The 17,292-nt window shown below is 41.8% G+C and overlaps 1 protein-coding gene across 8 annotated transcripts in view; it reads right to left on the reverse strand.

Annotated features, from left to right (window-relative positions):
* Positions 1-17,292, reverse strand: part of LOC134949257 (cytochrome P450 2F3-like) — a 266,609-nt gene that overhangs the window by 82,993 nt on the left and 166,324 nt on the right. For all 8 annotated transcript variants that reach the window (XM_063937738.1, XM_063937740.1, XM_063937744.1 and 5 more), the window contains one exon: positions 7,877-8,039. In XM_063937738.1, the coding sequence (XP_063793808.1) occupies positions 7,877-8,039 (163 nt within the window). The remainder of the gene's footprint in view (positions 1-7,876; positions 8,040-17,292) is intronic.

The raw sequence follows: 17,292 nt of genomic DNA on the forward strand, positions 1-17,292 counted from the left end.
GCAATATTGGAAGACAAAGCTGAGGATATCAGCAATGACTATGGAGGAAGCTGAGGACGTCAGCAATACTTGAAAGCGAAGCTGAAAGCATCAGCAATATTTGGAGACGAATCTGAGGATGTCAGCAATACTTGAAGATGAAGCTGAGGATATCAGCAATGACTGTGGAGGAAGCTGAAGACGTCAGCAATACTTGAAGATGAAGCTGAGGATATCAGCAATGAATGTGGAGGAAGCTGAAAACATCAGCAATACTTGAAGACGAAGCTGAGGATATCAGCAATGATTGTGGAGGAAGCTGAGGACATCAGCAATACTTGAAGATGAAGCTGAGGATATCAGCAATGACTGGAGGAAGCTGAGGATGTCAGCAATACTTGAAGGCGAAGCTGAGGGCATCAGCTATACTTGCAGATGAAGTAGAGGATGTCAGCAATACTTGAAGACGAAGCTGAGGATATCAGCAATGACTGTGGAGGAAGCTGATGACATCATCAATACTTGAAGACGAAGTTGCGGATATCAGAAATGACTGTGGAGGAAGCTGAGGACATCAGCAATACTTGAAGATGAAGCTGAGGATATCAGCAATGACTGTGGAGGAAGCTGAGGACATCAGCAATACTGGAAGACAAAGCTGTGGAATTCAGCAATGACTATGGAGGAAGCTGAGGACATCAGCAATACTTGAAGACGAAGTTGCGGATATCAGCAATGACTGTGGAGGAAGCTGAGGACGTCAGAAGTACTTGAAGACGAAGCTGAGGACATCAGCAATACTTGGAGACAAAGCTGAGGATGTCAGCAATACCTGAATACGAAGCTGAGGATATCAGTAATGACTGTGGAGGAAGCTGAGGACATCAGCAAATACTGGAAGACAAAGCTGATGATATCAGCAATGACTATGGAGGAAGCTGAGGACGTCAGCAATACTTGAAGACGAAGCTGAGAGCATCAGCAATATTTGGAGACGAAGCTGAGGATGTCAGCAATACTTGAAGATGAAGCTGAGGATATCAGCAATGAATGTGGAGGAAGCTGAAGACGTCAGCAATACTTGAAGATGAAGCTGAGGATATCAGCAATGAATGTGGAGGAAGCTGAAGACGTCAGCAATACTTGAAGATGAAGCTGAGGATATCAGCAATGAATGTGGAGGAAGCTGAGAACATCAGCAATACTTGAAGACGAAGCAGAGGATATCAGCAATGATTGTGGAGGAAGCTGAGGACATCAGCAATACTTGAAGATGAAGCTGAGGATATCAGCAATGACTGGAGTAAGCTGAGGATGTCAGCAATACTTGAAGGCGAAGCTGAGGGCATCAGCAATACTTGCAGACGAAGCCGAGGATGTCAGCAATACTTGAAGACGAAGTTGAGGATATCAGCAATGACTGTGGAGGAAGCTGATGACATCAGCAATACTTGAAGACGAAGTTGCGGATATCAGCAATGACTTTGGAGGAAGCTGAGGACATCAGCAATACTTGAAGATGAAGCTGAGGATATCAGCAATGACTGTGGAGGAAGCTGAGGACATCAGCAATACTGGAAGACAAAGCTGAGGATATCAGCAATGGCTGTGGAGGAAGCTGAGGACATCAGAAATACTTGAAGACGAAGCTGAGGACATCAGCAATATTTGGAGACGAAGCTGAGGATGTCAGCAATACCTGAATACGAAGCTGAGGATATCAGTAATGACTGTGGAGGAAGCTGAGGACATCAGCAAATACTGGCAGACAAAGCTGAGGATATCAGCAATGACTATGGAGGAAGCTGAGGACGTCAGCAATACTTGAAGACGAAGCTGAGAGCATCAGCAATATTTGGAGACAAAGCTGAGGATGTCAGCAATACTTGAAGATGAAGCTGAGGATATCAGCAATGAATGTGGAGGAAGCTGAAGACGTCAGCAATACTTGAAGATGAAGCTGAGGATATCAGCAATGAATGTGGAGGAAGCTGAGAACATCAGCAATACTTGAAGACGAAGCTGAGGATATCAGCAATGATTGTGGAGGAAGCTGAGGACATCAGCAATACTTGAAGATGAAGCTGAGGATATCAGCAATGACTGGAGGACGTTGAGGATGTCAGCAATACTTGAAGGCGAAGCTGAGGGCATCAGCAATACTTGCAGACGAAGCCGAGGATGTCAGCAATACTTGAAGACGAAGTTGAGGATATCAGCAATGACTGTGGAGGAAGCTGAGGACATCAGCAATACTTGAAGATGAAGCTGAGGATATCAGCAATGACTGTGGAGGAAGCTGAGGACATCAGCAATACTGGAAAACAAAGCTGAGGATATCAGCAATGACTATGGAGGAAGCTGAGGACATCAGCAATACTTGAAGACGAAGTTGCGGATATCAGCAATGACTGTGGAGGAAGCTGAGGGTATCAGCAATACTGGAAGACAAAGCTGAGGATATCAGAAATGGCTGTGGAGGAAGCTGAGGACGTCAGCAGTACTTAAAGACGAAGCTGAGGACATCAGCAATACTTGGAGACATAGAAACATAGAATTTGTCGGCAGATAAGAACCACTTGGCCCATCTAGTCCGCCCCCTTTTTTTTTTTTTTTTTTTTATATTATTTTTATCTCTAACCTTATTTGATCCTTATTTCTTTGTAAGGATATCCTTATGTCTATCCCATGCATGTTTAAATTGCTCTACTGTCTTAGCCTCTACCACCTCTGATGGGAGGCTATTCCACTTGTCCACTACCCTTTCTTTGAAATAATTTTTCCGCAAATTTCCCCTGAACCTCCCCCCCTCTAGTCTCAGTGCATGTCCTCGTATCCTATTGCTTCTCTTCATTTGGAGAATGTTTCCCTCCTGGACTTTGTTAAAACCCTTGATATATTTGAAAGTTTCTATCATGTCCCCCCTTTCCCTTCTCTGCTCCAAAAACTATACATATTGAGATTTCTTAGTCTTTCTGGGTATGTTTTGTGATGTAGGCCATGCACCATTTTAGTTGCCCTCCTTTGTACAGTTTTTAATGTATTAATATCCTTTTGAAGATATGGCCTCCAGAACTGAATACAGTATTCTAGATGAGGCCGTACCAATGACCTATATAGTGGCATTATTACTTCTTTCTTTCTGCTGCTGATTCCTCTCCCAATGCAGCCAAGCATCTGACTAGCCTTCCTCATTGCCTTGTTACAGACAAAGCTGAGGATGTCAGCAATACCTGAATACAAAGCTGAGGATATCAGTAATGACTGTGGAGGAAGCTGAGGACATCAGCAATACTGGAAGACAAAGCTGAGGATATCAGCAATGACTATGGAGGAAGCTGAGGACGTCAGCAATACTTGAACACGAAGCTGAGAGCATCAGCAATATTTGGAGACGAAGCTGAGGATGTCAGCAATACTTGAAGATGAAGCTGAGGATATCAGCAATGAATGTGGAGAAAGCTGAAGACGTCAGCAATACTTGAAGATGAAGCTGAGGATATCAGCAATGAATGTAGAGGATGCTGAGAACATCAGCAATACTTGAAGACGAAGCTGAGGATATCAGCAATGATTGTGGAGGAAGCTGAGGACATCAGAAATACTTGAAGATGAATCTGAGGATATCAGCAATACTTGCAGACGAAGCCGAGGATGTCAGCAATACTTGAAGACGAAGTTGAGGATATCAGCAATGACTGTGGAGGAAGCTGATGACATCAGCAATACTTGAAGACGAAGTTGCGGATATCAGCAATGACTGTGGAGGAAGCTGAGGACATCAGCAATACTTGAAGATGAAGCTGAGGATATCAGCAATGACTGTGGAGGAAGCTGAGGACATCAGCAATACTGGAAGACAAAGCTGAGGATATCAGCAATGACTATGGAGGAAGCTGAGGACATCAGCAATACTTGAAGACGAAGTTGCAGATATCAGCAATGACTGTGGAGGAAGCTGAGGACATCAGCAATACTTGAAGGCGAAGCTGATAGCATCAGCAATATTTGAAGACGAATCTGAGGATATCAGCAATGCAGGTTTCTAGACGCTGGGTCGCTATGGTAGCGCATTGGGGATTCCGTATACTTGTGCAGTGCGGAGTCAGCACTGCTGGTTTCCCAGTAGCTGTAGTACAGTGGTTCTGCACAATGGATACTGCAAGGTGATAGGCTGCAGTGGCAGGTTTTCCGGATACTATTGTGCGCTACCTAGTGCAGCAGTTTAACTGGAAGCTGGTTGAAACCAGCAAAGCCTTTAATGCCGCAAGGAATATAGGACAGTTCCTCTGGATCACTGGAGGACTTCCAGTGAGTTTGTAGATACCGGGATGTAGTGTTAGCGATGGTCCTTTAAATCATCCAGGGAGTCAGGGAGTGCAGTAGATTGTAACTTGCACAGAGTCTATTACCGATAGGAGATTCTGGAGCTCACTCCAGGCTGAGAGACACCAAAGCACTAACAGCTTGTTAGTGCAGATGTGACACTCTGAAGTGGACCCCCTTAATTTGTATTACAAAGGGTGTAAATTGCTGGCAACTGTCGGACTGGCTAAGACATGAGTAAGGTTCACTAATTTACCCCTTGCTGCGCTTCAATTACTACCCGTCCTGTTAATGCTGAAGGGGTTTACATTCCCTTCTGCTGTTGCCTGGGAGACGTCAGCAGGACAAGTGAGCGGACAAGCTCTAGGAACCTGGGGCGATCCTGTTATGTGAGAGGAGAGCGGGAAGCTGGATTGGATGAAGTGAGGTGGGAGAACGAGGGGGCGGAGTTAGCACTCAGTGTGCTGAGGAGAGTGTGCGGAGGAGAGCCAGTTGAGGAGGATCCACGCGGCGGTGAGCCGGTCTGACAGGAGCTGGGCCCCTTCTGAGGAGACGCACCAACTAGAGTGACAGAAGTCGGAGCTACCGCACTGCCGTCCACCGCCTCACGCTGGACCGAGAGGGTGTGAGGACGAGAGAGAGCCGTGATACCAGGGAACTGGAAGGAGATCGCTGCTGACAGGGAGATCGGGTGCAGGACAGAACAGCAGTGCTGCGCTGCTCCAGAGTTAGGAAACAATGAGCTGCGGCCAGAGAGTTAATGGTCTACAGGTACCACATTCCTTCACCTCTCATTCCACCACAGACTTGCCTCAGTTTACCTTAGCTGCCTGCAATTCACTCCTATGACCCTGTCACCCCTGGTTACAGACTGCATAGCTCCATGTGAGTGAGTGAGGTGAGATTTTAAAGTGATAGGGAACTTTCCATAGAGACAGTTACAGAGTGATCAGCACCACTGAACGGCCACTTACATGTCTATATACATCGCCTTTTCCATAGAGTGCGCATTCACTTAAGGGGCGCTGAGCCCACCAGTTCAAGAGAGAGAGACCTTTCAAACCCTGCTCTTTAGACACAGCTAATAAGCCATAGGGGAGGAAAGACAATTACAGATTCTCAAACCTCTAACTAAACCTGCATTGCCAGCTTTGCTTCATTGCCACACTCTTTCTGTTCTGCCTAAAACTGCTTCTGCTAATGTTATCAGCTTATGCATGCTTTCTTCATGGACTGAGAACTGTTAGGACTCCGCATGTCAACTTTCACTGAACTGCTGGCCCTATGTTGCACATTTGATGTCTGACCGTCAACCTTTCTAAAGTGTGTTAAATTCTGCTATTGACTGCGCTGTATTGGCTCCCCTGTTACCGTAGAGACTTCACTTGGTAGGGTGTTCTCACTTTGAAGAGACTTATTCTCTATTTAAGGTTCGTGATAAACTGAGTGTAGGTTGATGTAAAGTAGATTATAGTAACAACTAGGGTTATATTGTCACTGTATGATCCTATTATGACATTACATGAAACCAGTATAGTAATGCTTATAAATATGGTATACTGATTTGTTTAATGGTACACTGTGACATCATCTTACTGTTTGCTACCATACCATATCTCTTTATGTGCATTGTTTTCTTTACATGTGAAATGTTATTTCCCCTTTTTATCAATTAATCCCCCAGTGGTGACCAGTTGTTCCTGAATAATAAACCTTTATGTCACCGTCCTAACGTGTGGTGGCTAGTGTATTAGGTCCTCTGGGGTTGGGGTTCTTTGTACCTCTGCCTAGGGTTCAAGAAGTAAGATCTGGTCCAAGAGGAGATTCCGGGTGAAGAATCCAGGTACGTCTGCCGACATCTACACCTGCAACCACATTCCAACCTATACTTATCTATTACACAGGGAGCTGGAACTTAGGTCCGGTGCTGAATGGATGAGCGGCTCAGATGATGCGGAAGAGACTCTGGGTTTGCTCCTGGGAGATCAGCTGACTGGAGACTGTCATGGCACTGTCCATGAAGGAGAGCACCGGGAACTCTGGCGTGCTGCGGCCTGGACCGGCCGCCTGTAGGAAGACGCTGAAACACAGTCATGGACGCCTCGGCGAGCGGGAGGACACAACAGGGATACGTCTAGAATGAAGGATTGTGCCCAAGCTTGCGGCAGAGGTGAGCTAAAGCGCGACTTGGGAGCGCGGCTAACCTCCGTTTTGTGACACTGCATACAGATCTGTTCCAACATTAAGACTTTGTAGTAAAGTGGAGCAGTAACAGATTTCTGCTTTAGATGATATTGTACTTAGGAAATCCTCTGACACTGTGTATGCCAGTTTTTAAAATTGTATCTGTGCTGCATATCCACTTGTACAGCAAAGATGTGGTGATCTTACGTGATATACAGCCCTTAGAGAGTTGCCCATTCTGAACTTTCTCTCCCAACTGCAATTACTACTAAACAAAAACCTTAAGATGCAGCTAATTTCTTCAATAAATTAAGGTGACCTTCAATGTCAACAGATGCACCCTAATTCACCAAAGGGTGTTTGTGTCATATGGCACAAGATGCTTGGCATGACATAGACACTCCACTATGAGTAGTGAGTTCTCTACTTTCCTGCGTTTTCCTGAATTTTTCATCTTACCCATATAGTAGGTGTATACAAAGTTGTTGTACTGTATTAGGCAAACTAGATTAGTATTCAGTTTGCACACAAATTGGTATGAAGTTGTACAGTAGATTAAGCATTACTATATGTGGCGTAAGGAATGGCACAGGTCACTCATATCAGAACTCTGTCTTTGTCTATTTAAGTAGATTAGACAGTCAGTGGCTCACAGAAGCTACATGGAATGCCAGTGTCTATATTTAGAGGTCTATTTATCACCATCCGCATCTGATGATGCAGATGACAGGTGAGAAACTCGACCAAACTTGCACTGTGATAATTGAGTATATTGCATGGATGTATCAATTATCGCATGCAGGCAAGCTCTGTCCCTGCGATGCCTCTTCGCAGCATCATCGGGGTATTTTTCATAAAAATTACCCTGATGTCCTGCTGCGCATGCACCACTGCCCATCGCAACTGCCGCCGGGTCCACCCCCCCTTCCCTCGTTACAACAACCCCTGCGCCAGATAAACCACCAGTGGATTCATACTTACCAGTCCGAGGAGCTGGTGTCTGCTGCTACGGTGAGCGCTGCTGGGCGCCGGATCCTTCTTCAGCATTGTGAAAACTGCTCCAAATGCCCTTTAATACATTCAGGTGATACTAAAATAATGTGAAAAGGGTGTGAAAACATCCTTTTTCATATTTTTTTAGTAAAAACACTGGATAATGGGCAAAACCTGTTCGTGATTTAACCAATTTGTGTATTCAACAGATTTTGTCCATTTTCAGTGTTTGGTAGCAAATGGTCGATTGTCAGTTGCTCTCATCCATTACCAGGTTTTCATTCCAACCACAGATTACCTGCCAGATAATTGTGTAGTGTATGCCCAGTTTAAGCCTGATTGAAATAGATGATCCAACAGAACAGTTGGTAATTTAGGTTCATAATAACTTTACCATGTTCCCCTATGAAGTTCAAGAAAACAGGATAGTCCCCTCTCTCGCCAAATACATCATTTTGGTCAATCAAAGCCTCCTTTACGGCGCTGTATCCAGATATAACCAGTCCTGGTTTAGGTCCCAAATACAGGGTGTATACCGGTCCATATTTATCTTTTAGCTGTAAAGAAGTGAATTAAAACAATTAATATTTTTCATAGGTAAAACAACAATTGTCTTATACTTTACACCACAAATCCTAACATGTCTGGCATCATAGAATTCTAAAGTATTACATAATATTTTGCTCAGAACAGTTATGAACTCAACATACTTGGTCCTCATTTACTGATAGCAGCTACAAACAGTCATATTTAGTTGAAATCGTATACACTAAAGTCATTTGCACTAGCACAGAGGGCCAAATGTAATTATTTATTTATTTATTTGTTTATTAACAGTTTCTTATATAGCACAGCAAATTCCATTGCGCTTTACAATTGGACACAATGATACAACAAAACTGGGTAATAAACAGTCAGAGGTAGGAAGGCCCTGCTCGCAAGCTTACAATCTATAGGGAAATAGGCATTGATACACAAGGAAAGGCACTATCTATTGCATATTTGTCCACCGGATTGCAAAGGTTCTAGGTGAGTTGCATGATATCACATCACAGCAATGATGAAACATGGTCAGAAAGAAGGGAAAGGGAAGAAAGAAAAAATATGTGGAGGATATGTGCAGACTGTACAGTGGGGATATAATAGGATAGGAAAGCTTATAAAGGTTGAGTGAGCGGTTCTGGAATGTGATAAGCTAGCCTGAAGAGGTGAGTTTTCAGTGAACGTTTAAAGGTTTGGAGACAAGGGGAGAGTCTTATTATGTGTGGTAGGGCATTCCACAGAGTGGGTGCAGCCCGAAGGAAGTCCTGCAATTGTGCATGGGAGCAAGTAATGAGTGTGGATAAGAGACGTAGATCTTGTGAAGATCGGAGAGGTCGGGTTGGGAGATATTTTGCGATGAGCGAAGAGATGTACATTGGTGTAGTATGGATAATGGCCTTATAGTGAGTAAAAGTATTTTATATTGAATACGGTAGAATACAGGTAACCAATGGAGGGACTGACATAGTGGGTCTGCAGGCGATGAACATCTAGCGAGGAAGATTAGCCTCGCAGCTGCATTAAGAATGGATTGTAATGGTGATAGTCTCTTCTTAGTAAGACCAGTAAGAAGACTATTGCAATAATCAATGCGGGAGATAATGAGAGCATGGATTAGAGTTTTTGCAGTGTTTTGTGTAAGGTATGGTCGTATTTTGGATATATTTTTTACATGCATGTAACATGATCTTGAGACAGATTGAATGTGGGGAGCAAAGGACAGTTCCGAGTCAAGTATGACACCTAGGCAGCAAGCTTGTGGGGTAGGATTGATTGTTGAGTTCTCAACAGTGATAGAGCTATCAGGTTGGTAGCTACTATTGGCCGGTGGAAATATAAGTAGCTCTGTTTTGAAAATATTAAGTTTGAGGTGGCGAGATGACATCCTTTGATGAAACAGCAGAAAGGCATTCAGTGACCCTGACCAATACATATGGTGACAAATCTGGGGAGGATAGGTAGATTTGAGTATCATCTGCTTACAGATGATACTGAAATCCAAAAGAGCTGATTAGTTTACCAAGAGATGAGGTATAGATTGAGAAAAGCAGAGGATCTAAGACCAAGCTTTGTGGTACTCCAACTGAAAGAGGTAGTGAAGAGGAGGTGAATTCAGAGAAGTGAACACTGAAGGAGCGATTAGATAGGTAGGATAGGAACCAAGAGAGGACTGTGTCTTTAAGACCTAGGGATTGTAGTGTTTGTATGAGAAGAAAATAGTCAACAGTGTCAAAAGCAGCAGTGAGATCTAGAAAAATAAGAAGTGAGTAATGGCCGTTGGATTTTGCAGTGACTAGATCATTCACTACTTTAGTCAGTGCTGTCTCTGTGGAGTGCTGGGAATGAAAGCCTGACTGAAGTGGGTCAAATAAATTGTGTGTTTTAAGAGACTGTGTGAGGCGAGTGTAGGCAAGTCTCTCAAGTAGCTTGGAGAGGCATGGCAGATGAGAGATGGGACGGTAGTTTGAGAGAGTGTGAGGGTCAGAATTTTAATTTTTTTCAGAATGGGAGTAATCAGTGCATGCTTGAACAGTGAAGGAAAGATAGCAGTAGAGAGAGAGATAGATTACAGATGTTAGTTAAGGTTGGGTTGAGCACAGGAGACAGATTTACTTACGTGTGAAGGTATAGGTTCAAAAGGAGAGGTAGTACAGTAGCAGGCTGAGAAGAGTGTTGACACTTCATCTACACTTGTGGGATCAAATGAGGAGAGAGTTCCAAAGGGTTCAGGTAGAGAATTAAGCAGGTCACTGGCTGAGGAACAGCATACCATTTCATCTCGGATCTCATCAATCTTGTCCTTGAAGTAGGAAGCAAGATCTTGCGCCTTCATAGTGGCTGGTGGGTTGGGTGAGGGAGGGTTCAGAAGTTTTTTAAATGTATTAAAAAGTTCTTTGGGGTTAGAGGCTTGAGCAGAGATGAGAGTTTGGAAATATGTTTGTTTGGCAGAGTGCAGGGCATTACGATAAGAGTGGTAGACAGTCTTATATGTGAGAAAGTGGTTAGAAATACGATATTTACGTCACTGACGTTCAGCTTTGTGTGAGAGTTTTTGTAGGTGTCTTGTTAATTTAGAGTGCCACGGTTGACATCTTGACCTACGTGGAGTGTGATGGGTAGCTGGAGCCATTTGGTTAAGGGCTATTTCTAGAGTCTGGTTCAGGTGTGATACAGCAGTCTCAGGAGAAGTGAATTCAGAAATAGATGAGAGCAGTTGTTGCAGAGGTGGACAGTTCTTGAAAATTAATTGTGTTAATATTTCTGAGGGTTTGAGGAGGATTAGAGGACTTCAATGACTCAGTTTGAAGTAATGGTGGAGAGCATGCAGGTGATAAGGTTGTAATCTGAGAGAGGGAAAGGGGTGTTAGTGACGTCAGAAACTGAGCATAGTCTGGTGAATACTAGATCAAGGCAGTGACCCTTCTGATGAGTAGAGGAGTAATTGAGTGAGAGTTTCAAAAAGTGGGAGATTTGGTAAGGTTTTTCAGTTTTTCTAAAGTGGCAATCATTTACACTGCAAAACCAGGTTGATCTTGCTGTTTAAATGATTGCCACTTTAAAAAAACTGCAAACCTTACCAAATCTCTCACTTTTTGAAACTCTCACTCTATTATATTTGGCTCATGATGTGAAAAATAGAAATGTTGAGTTTTAATCCAGACCTATTTTTAAGGATAGACTTGGCTCTGTCCGAGAGGGATTAGTGAGAAGTATAATTTTAGTTGACCTTAGTTATTGATTACTAATGCTGAATTCTCTCTTTAAACAAAATATTAACCACTGCGATAGGCAAATATTTGAATTTTTTTTTACTTTAATCTAAGAAATATATTTAACTTTTAGAAGCAAATGCAGGGCCGGAGTAAGGCTGGTGGGGGCATAGGGCAATGTAGGTTGTGGAGCCCCCAAACCAGCCATCTGCCAGCAGCCAGCCCCCCCAATCCCCGTGTCTCCACCAGTCCCTGCCCCACTCCTTACCCTATTACTCTGGCCTGTCAGCAGGCATTAACTCCGCTGCTGGGGACCATGCTGGCGCTGCTGGCGGCAGGGATGGAGGAGACTCCAGGGTGGAGCTGATGGGCTTACTGCTCGGGGTAAAGGTACGCGGCAGCTATGAGGCAGGAGACCCCGCTGGCGTCAGCGCACCATTGGCTCTGCTCCCACTTTCACTGTACCCCTACGGAGATCCATGCCAACATCAGCAACACTGTGGAATCACCGGGAAAATGACGCGGTGTTCTGCGCATGCGCAGTAGAGAAATCACTGGGAGAATAGCCACCACGCCATTTTCCCAGTCATCTGCGCATGTACAGTAGAGTCTTTAATATTGCAAAGATGGTGAGACAGAACTTGTCAGCGCTTCTTTGAATGATCAGGTAGAAATCCACAATGATTCTCATGGATTCAACTTGCAGTTGACATAGCTCAATAACAAAGAAAATACAGTATATGATATATATTGAAGTACAATTTTATTACCATATATTGCACATATAAATTAAAAACAAGTACAAGTCAGACTGATTGCATTATCCACAAGTTGCCCAAATGGCAACAATTACCGGATACGGTGTGAACTGTGATGTCTAACAGTTCAAACAGCGCCTGTTAAAGTGAAAGTCCCGGATACTTAACTGCAGCAAGCTCATATCGCCGCCAGCTAATGTTGTCTCAATTCGACCACCAGTTTTTCTGATCAGGCCCAACGCGCTTCTACCCCTCCTCGGGTCTTTTTCAAGGTCCACAAATGCTATGTGATTCAAATTCTACCCATTATGGTTAAATACCTTCTCGTTTTCCCATCCTGCAACGCAGTGCGCAACTGATCCCTATACAAAGCTCAACTAGATGTTTGTGACCATTTGCTGTGCACCACCATTGCTATGGCCACGAGCCGGTATCTCTACACCACCCTCGGCTGCATAATTTCCGATCACTCCTACAGTCTGGGCAACGGCAGCTGATACTTCCGGGACGCTCGGTCCGCTACATCATATCCGATCATCGTCATGGAAACAAACAACTTCCTTTCAGTAACCAGGCGACGGTGAACAAGGTATTCTATGAATCCTTTTACTGCCACAGTCCGATTCTTTTAATAGCGGGGAACAATCTACGCAATCCATATTTACAATTTAGGTACCTCAAACGAAACAACAATTCAAACATTAAAAACAGCACCTCCTATAAAAATCATATATTCCAAACTAATTAATCACATAGAGGAATGTATAGAACAACATATAAAGACCCCATATAAAACACCCATAAAACACACTCCCACACCCAGTGTTTACTTCATCAAAGGGCTTTATGTATGGAAAAGTGCACCTGACATGAGAAAGTGACACAGCGCTTAGGCTATAAGAACTATTTTATTTCAAAATCTGAGTTGAGTCCACCCGGTTGTAGTGTCCCCAACTCAAACATGGCCTTCATCCTAGCTTTGGCTAGCTGACTGGCACATCTTTATAACGCTAGTTGCCCCATACCAATTTTTGGCCACAAAATGTCATAATACCCATTATGCAGCTATGCATACCCTTTTTGTGTTGTGCAAATGCTCTGCAATCCTGACTTTTAATGGTCTTGATGTCCTACCAATATAATACAACCTGCATTTGCACTTTATGGTATAGAAAACATTTGTTGTGCTGCAGGTAATTAAATCTAATATTTTCACCTTATTGTCATTAATTTGCTGTTTTTTTCTCCTCCCTCCCCTTTAATTCTTTTGCAGCCTAAGCATAAACCACATCTTTAGAACCCTTTAGATTGAACCAATGTACCTCCATTTGTGGGTGATTGGGCACTCCTGACTTAGCATGAACTAATGTTAGGGGCCCTTCTATAAATACATTTTGGTTTCAGTGGGAGGTGCTTTCCTAGTATTGGGTCCTTCCGTTGGACATCCCAATGTTTCCTTATCGTTTTTTCAAGTAACATGAATTGGCTAATAAATGTTGTGATAAATGCCCATTCATGGGCATTCGTCTTGCACGTCCCCCTCTTTTATTTTCCACTAAATCTTCCTTTCTAAGTTCTGATGCTTCTTCAACTGATTTCTATATCCTACTCAGGGCATATCCTGATGCTATAAATTTCTCCATCATATTCTCAACTTCCACATCAAAAATAAATTTTTTGGTACAATTCCTTCTAACCCTTCTAAATTGCCCACCAGGGATCGAATGTGATCAATTAGGATGGTGGCAGCTAGTAGCTCTTAGGTATATACCTGAATCCATTGGTTTAGTGAAGTTATGTGTCTTGATATCATTCTGATCTATGTACACCGTCACATCAAGAAAATTAACTTCGCTTTGGCTACTTTCAAAAGGGAAGTCTATATTTAATACATTTGAATTTAAATAGCTAAAAAAAATCTTCTAAAAGTTCACCTGCTCCTCTTCAGATAAAAAATACATTATCTATATAGCGGGACGAGGATACCAGGGTCACTCCGAATGGGTTGTTGTTCCAAATGGTGGTATCTTCCCACTGTCCCATAAAGCATAACTTGGAGCAAAGCTGGTGCCCATCTATGTCCCGATTTTTGTTCATAAAACATTTCATTAAAAAAAGTAATTATTTGTTAAAATAAATTAAACTCCTTCTAAAATAAACTTTTGAAGACCTACTTGTAAACTACTAGTCTCGAGCCTTTTGGTCACTGCGTTGATCCTCTTCTGATGTCCTATGATAGTATATAAAAAGCGGACATCTGCTGTGACCAACATTAATCCTTCCCCCCACTTGATGGTGCCTATGTGATTCAAAAAGTCTTTGGTGTCTTTTAAGTGAGACTGATTTTGTACTACAGGTTGAGTATCCCATATCCAAATATTCCGAAATATGGAATATTCCGAAATACAGAATTGTTTGAGTGAGAGTGAAAGTGAAACCTGTGTTTTCTGATGGTTCAATGTACACAAACTTTGTTTAATACACAAAGTTATTAAAAATATTGTATTAAATGACCTTCAGGCTGTGTGTATACAGTGTATATGAAACATAAATGAATTGTGTGAATGTACACACACTTTGTTTACTGCACAAAGTTATTAAAAATATTGGCTAAAATTACCTTCAGGCTGTGTGTATAAGGTGTATATGAAACATAAATTAATTCTGTGCTTAGAATTGGGTCCTATCGCCATGATACCTTATTATGGTATGCAATTATTCCAAAATACGGAGAAATCCGATATCCAAAATACTTCTGGTCCTAAGCATTTTGGATAAGGGATACTCAACCTGTACTAATGGTTGTAAGTAGTAATCAATATATTCAGACAAATTGGTTGCTATTGAACCAATGCCCGAGACTATGGGCCTACCTGGGGTTTCACTGGGTCCATATGTACATTGGGGAGGATGTATAATAGAGGGATTACCGGTTCTGTATTGAATAAAAAAAAAACTCCCTCTGGTCAATGATACTCAAATTTCTACATTTATCTAATAGACTTTCCAGTTTTTCTTGTATCTTATTAGTTAGATCTGTCCTTAATCTATGATAGGTGCTCCTATCATCCAACTGTTTTAGCACCTCTTGATTATACATCATTTTTAATAATACCACAACTCCCCCTCCCTTATCCGCTTGTTTAATATTAATTCTGAATTATCTTTCAGGTTTTTTAAAGCCTGTCTATCCTTAAAAGTTAAATTCTGCTTTAGATCCCTGGTGTCAATCTCTTTAATGTCATCAGTGACCAATTTCAAAAAGGTTTCCAAGAAATTACTCCTCATGTGGATGGGATTAAAAAACAATTTCAGTTTAAAAGGAGTATTAATTATAGGTGCCTCTGTCATATGTCAATTAATTTCCCTATTTACTGAATTTATTTCACATACATATGTAATTGAAAGTTTTCCAATAAATTTGTTTAAGTCCACAAATGTGGAGAATATAATTAATAGTAAGGCCGTGGCATATTTTAAGCCCTTCTCTAGCACCAATATCTCCTACTTGGCAAGTATGTGTGCTTAGATGAAATATTTTAACCTTACCTATGTTAGTCCAATCTGGTGTAGAGACGGACTCAAACATGGGGGTCTTATTTTTTTCTTAACCTTTCTCTCCTTTTTTATCTTTTTCTGTTTTTTTTTAAATCCCTTCCCTACAGCCCCATCTTTTTTATCTGACGTAATGTTGCCTTTTCACCCTGGACAAAAAAGATGGGGACTCATCTATGTCATTAACAGGGTCAAACCTGTTACTCCTATCTAAAAACAAACTCTTGGGTTCTGCATTAGTCTGTTCAATCCTCTCCCTTATATTTCCACTCCTTGGTGCATCTCGCAAATCCCAATTCTGTTTATTCCTAGTGAAAGAGAATTTCCTATTCCTCCAATTACTACCTGGATCTCTCCATTTATTGTGTTTGTCTCTCTCTATATTGATCAACTCTATTTGTCCTGGGAGTTTCCTCTGTTTTCATGTATCTAGATCTAACCCTATTTTGATGTTCTCTATACTTCTGAGGCCCATTGTGTTCTCTCCTATGACCCTATCTTCTATGTGGGGAGGAACCATTGACTTTCTCCATGTGTCCTAATCTCCTCATTATGTTCCTCATCACCATTTTCTCTTATTATGTCGAAATCAGTGTCATTATGTGTAGTTGTAAGGTTAGTCTTATCCGTATTGAACTTTCTTACTTTCCTATCGATTAATATTTTCAAATTTTTCATTATATTAATTTCCGCCCTCTTTTCTAAATCTTGTACTCCTGTAAATTCCTAAACAGTGCAATCATTTCCCTGTATGTGTTTATTTCTGTTTCTAAGCTACTAATTTTTTTCCTTCTTTTTTCTATAATTAATTTTGATTAGGGAAAAGGAACAAGTCAACATATTATCCTATTCCATTTTAAATCCCTCATTTCTGTTTCTAAGCTACTCATTTTTTTCCTTCTTTTTTTCTATAATTAATTTTGATTAGTTAAAAGGAACAAGTCTTCAACATATTATCCCATTCCATTTTAAATCCCTCATTTGCAGAGGAGAATGAAGCTGTCTTTTGTATTATTAACCCTTTAGGTATAATTTGGTTTACTAGACATTTTTGCAACAACTTTGTCTCCCACCACAGCCTACTCTGCTTTAATTGGGCATTCTCTAATTTTTTCATAATGCTTTCTAAATTCTCATGAATTAGCATTATTGATTCGCCCTCTTCTCTAAATACATATTCAAAAGTCAACTTTCTCTTTTCGCGACACTTGAACATATTGCAGCACTCCCTAAGTTACCAAATGAGGAAAACAAAGCCAATAAAACCCCAAGTATGTATAGATAACTCTGGGTGTGTGCAAAACAGTAGGCAAAAATGTTCAATATCTCACTCGAAGGTTCCCTCACCCCTTCACCAATAATAGTGCAAACAACAATAGTGAGACAGAACTTATCAGCGCTTCTATGAATAATCAGGAAGAAATCCACAATGATTCTCACCGATTCAACTTGCAGTTGACATAGCTCGATAAAAAAGAAAATATACAGATGGAGCTTCCCTCATCATTGCAGTTTCTCCGCCTAAACAGAGTATTTGTTGCGCCTTAACTATAGCTCAGGTTGTTGAGGTATTGTGGGGTAAGGTGCGTTGAGGTGCGACAACATACACAGCATGCAATACACATCTTCACCACTGGGTGGCTAATGCTCCATTAATCCAGTACTGTAGAGCGAATAGCGGCAGATGGCTATACAGTACAGTATTCGGACTGTAATAGTGTCCTCTTAGCAAGCCCTGGGAAATG

This window comes from Pseudophryne corroboree, chromosome 8 (assembly GCF_028390025.1).
Source record: "Pseudophryne corroboree isolate aPseCor3 chromosome 8, aPseCor3.hap2, whole genome shotgun sequence".
Taxonomy (NCBI): domain Eukaryota; kingdom Metazoa; phylum Chordata; class Amphibia; order Anura; family Myobatrachidae; genus Pseudophryne; species Pseudophryne corroboree.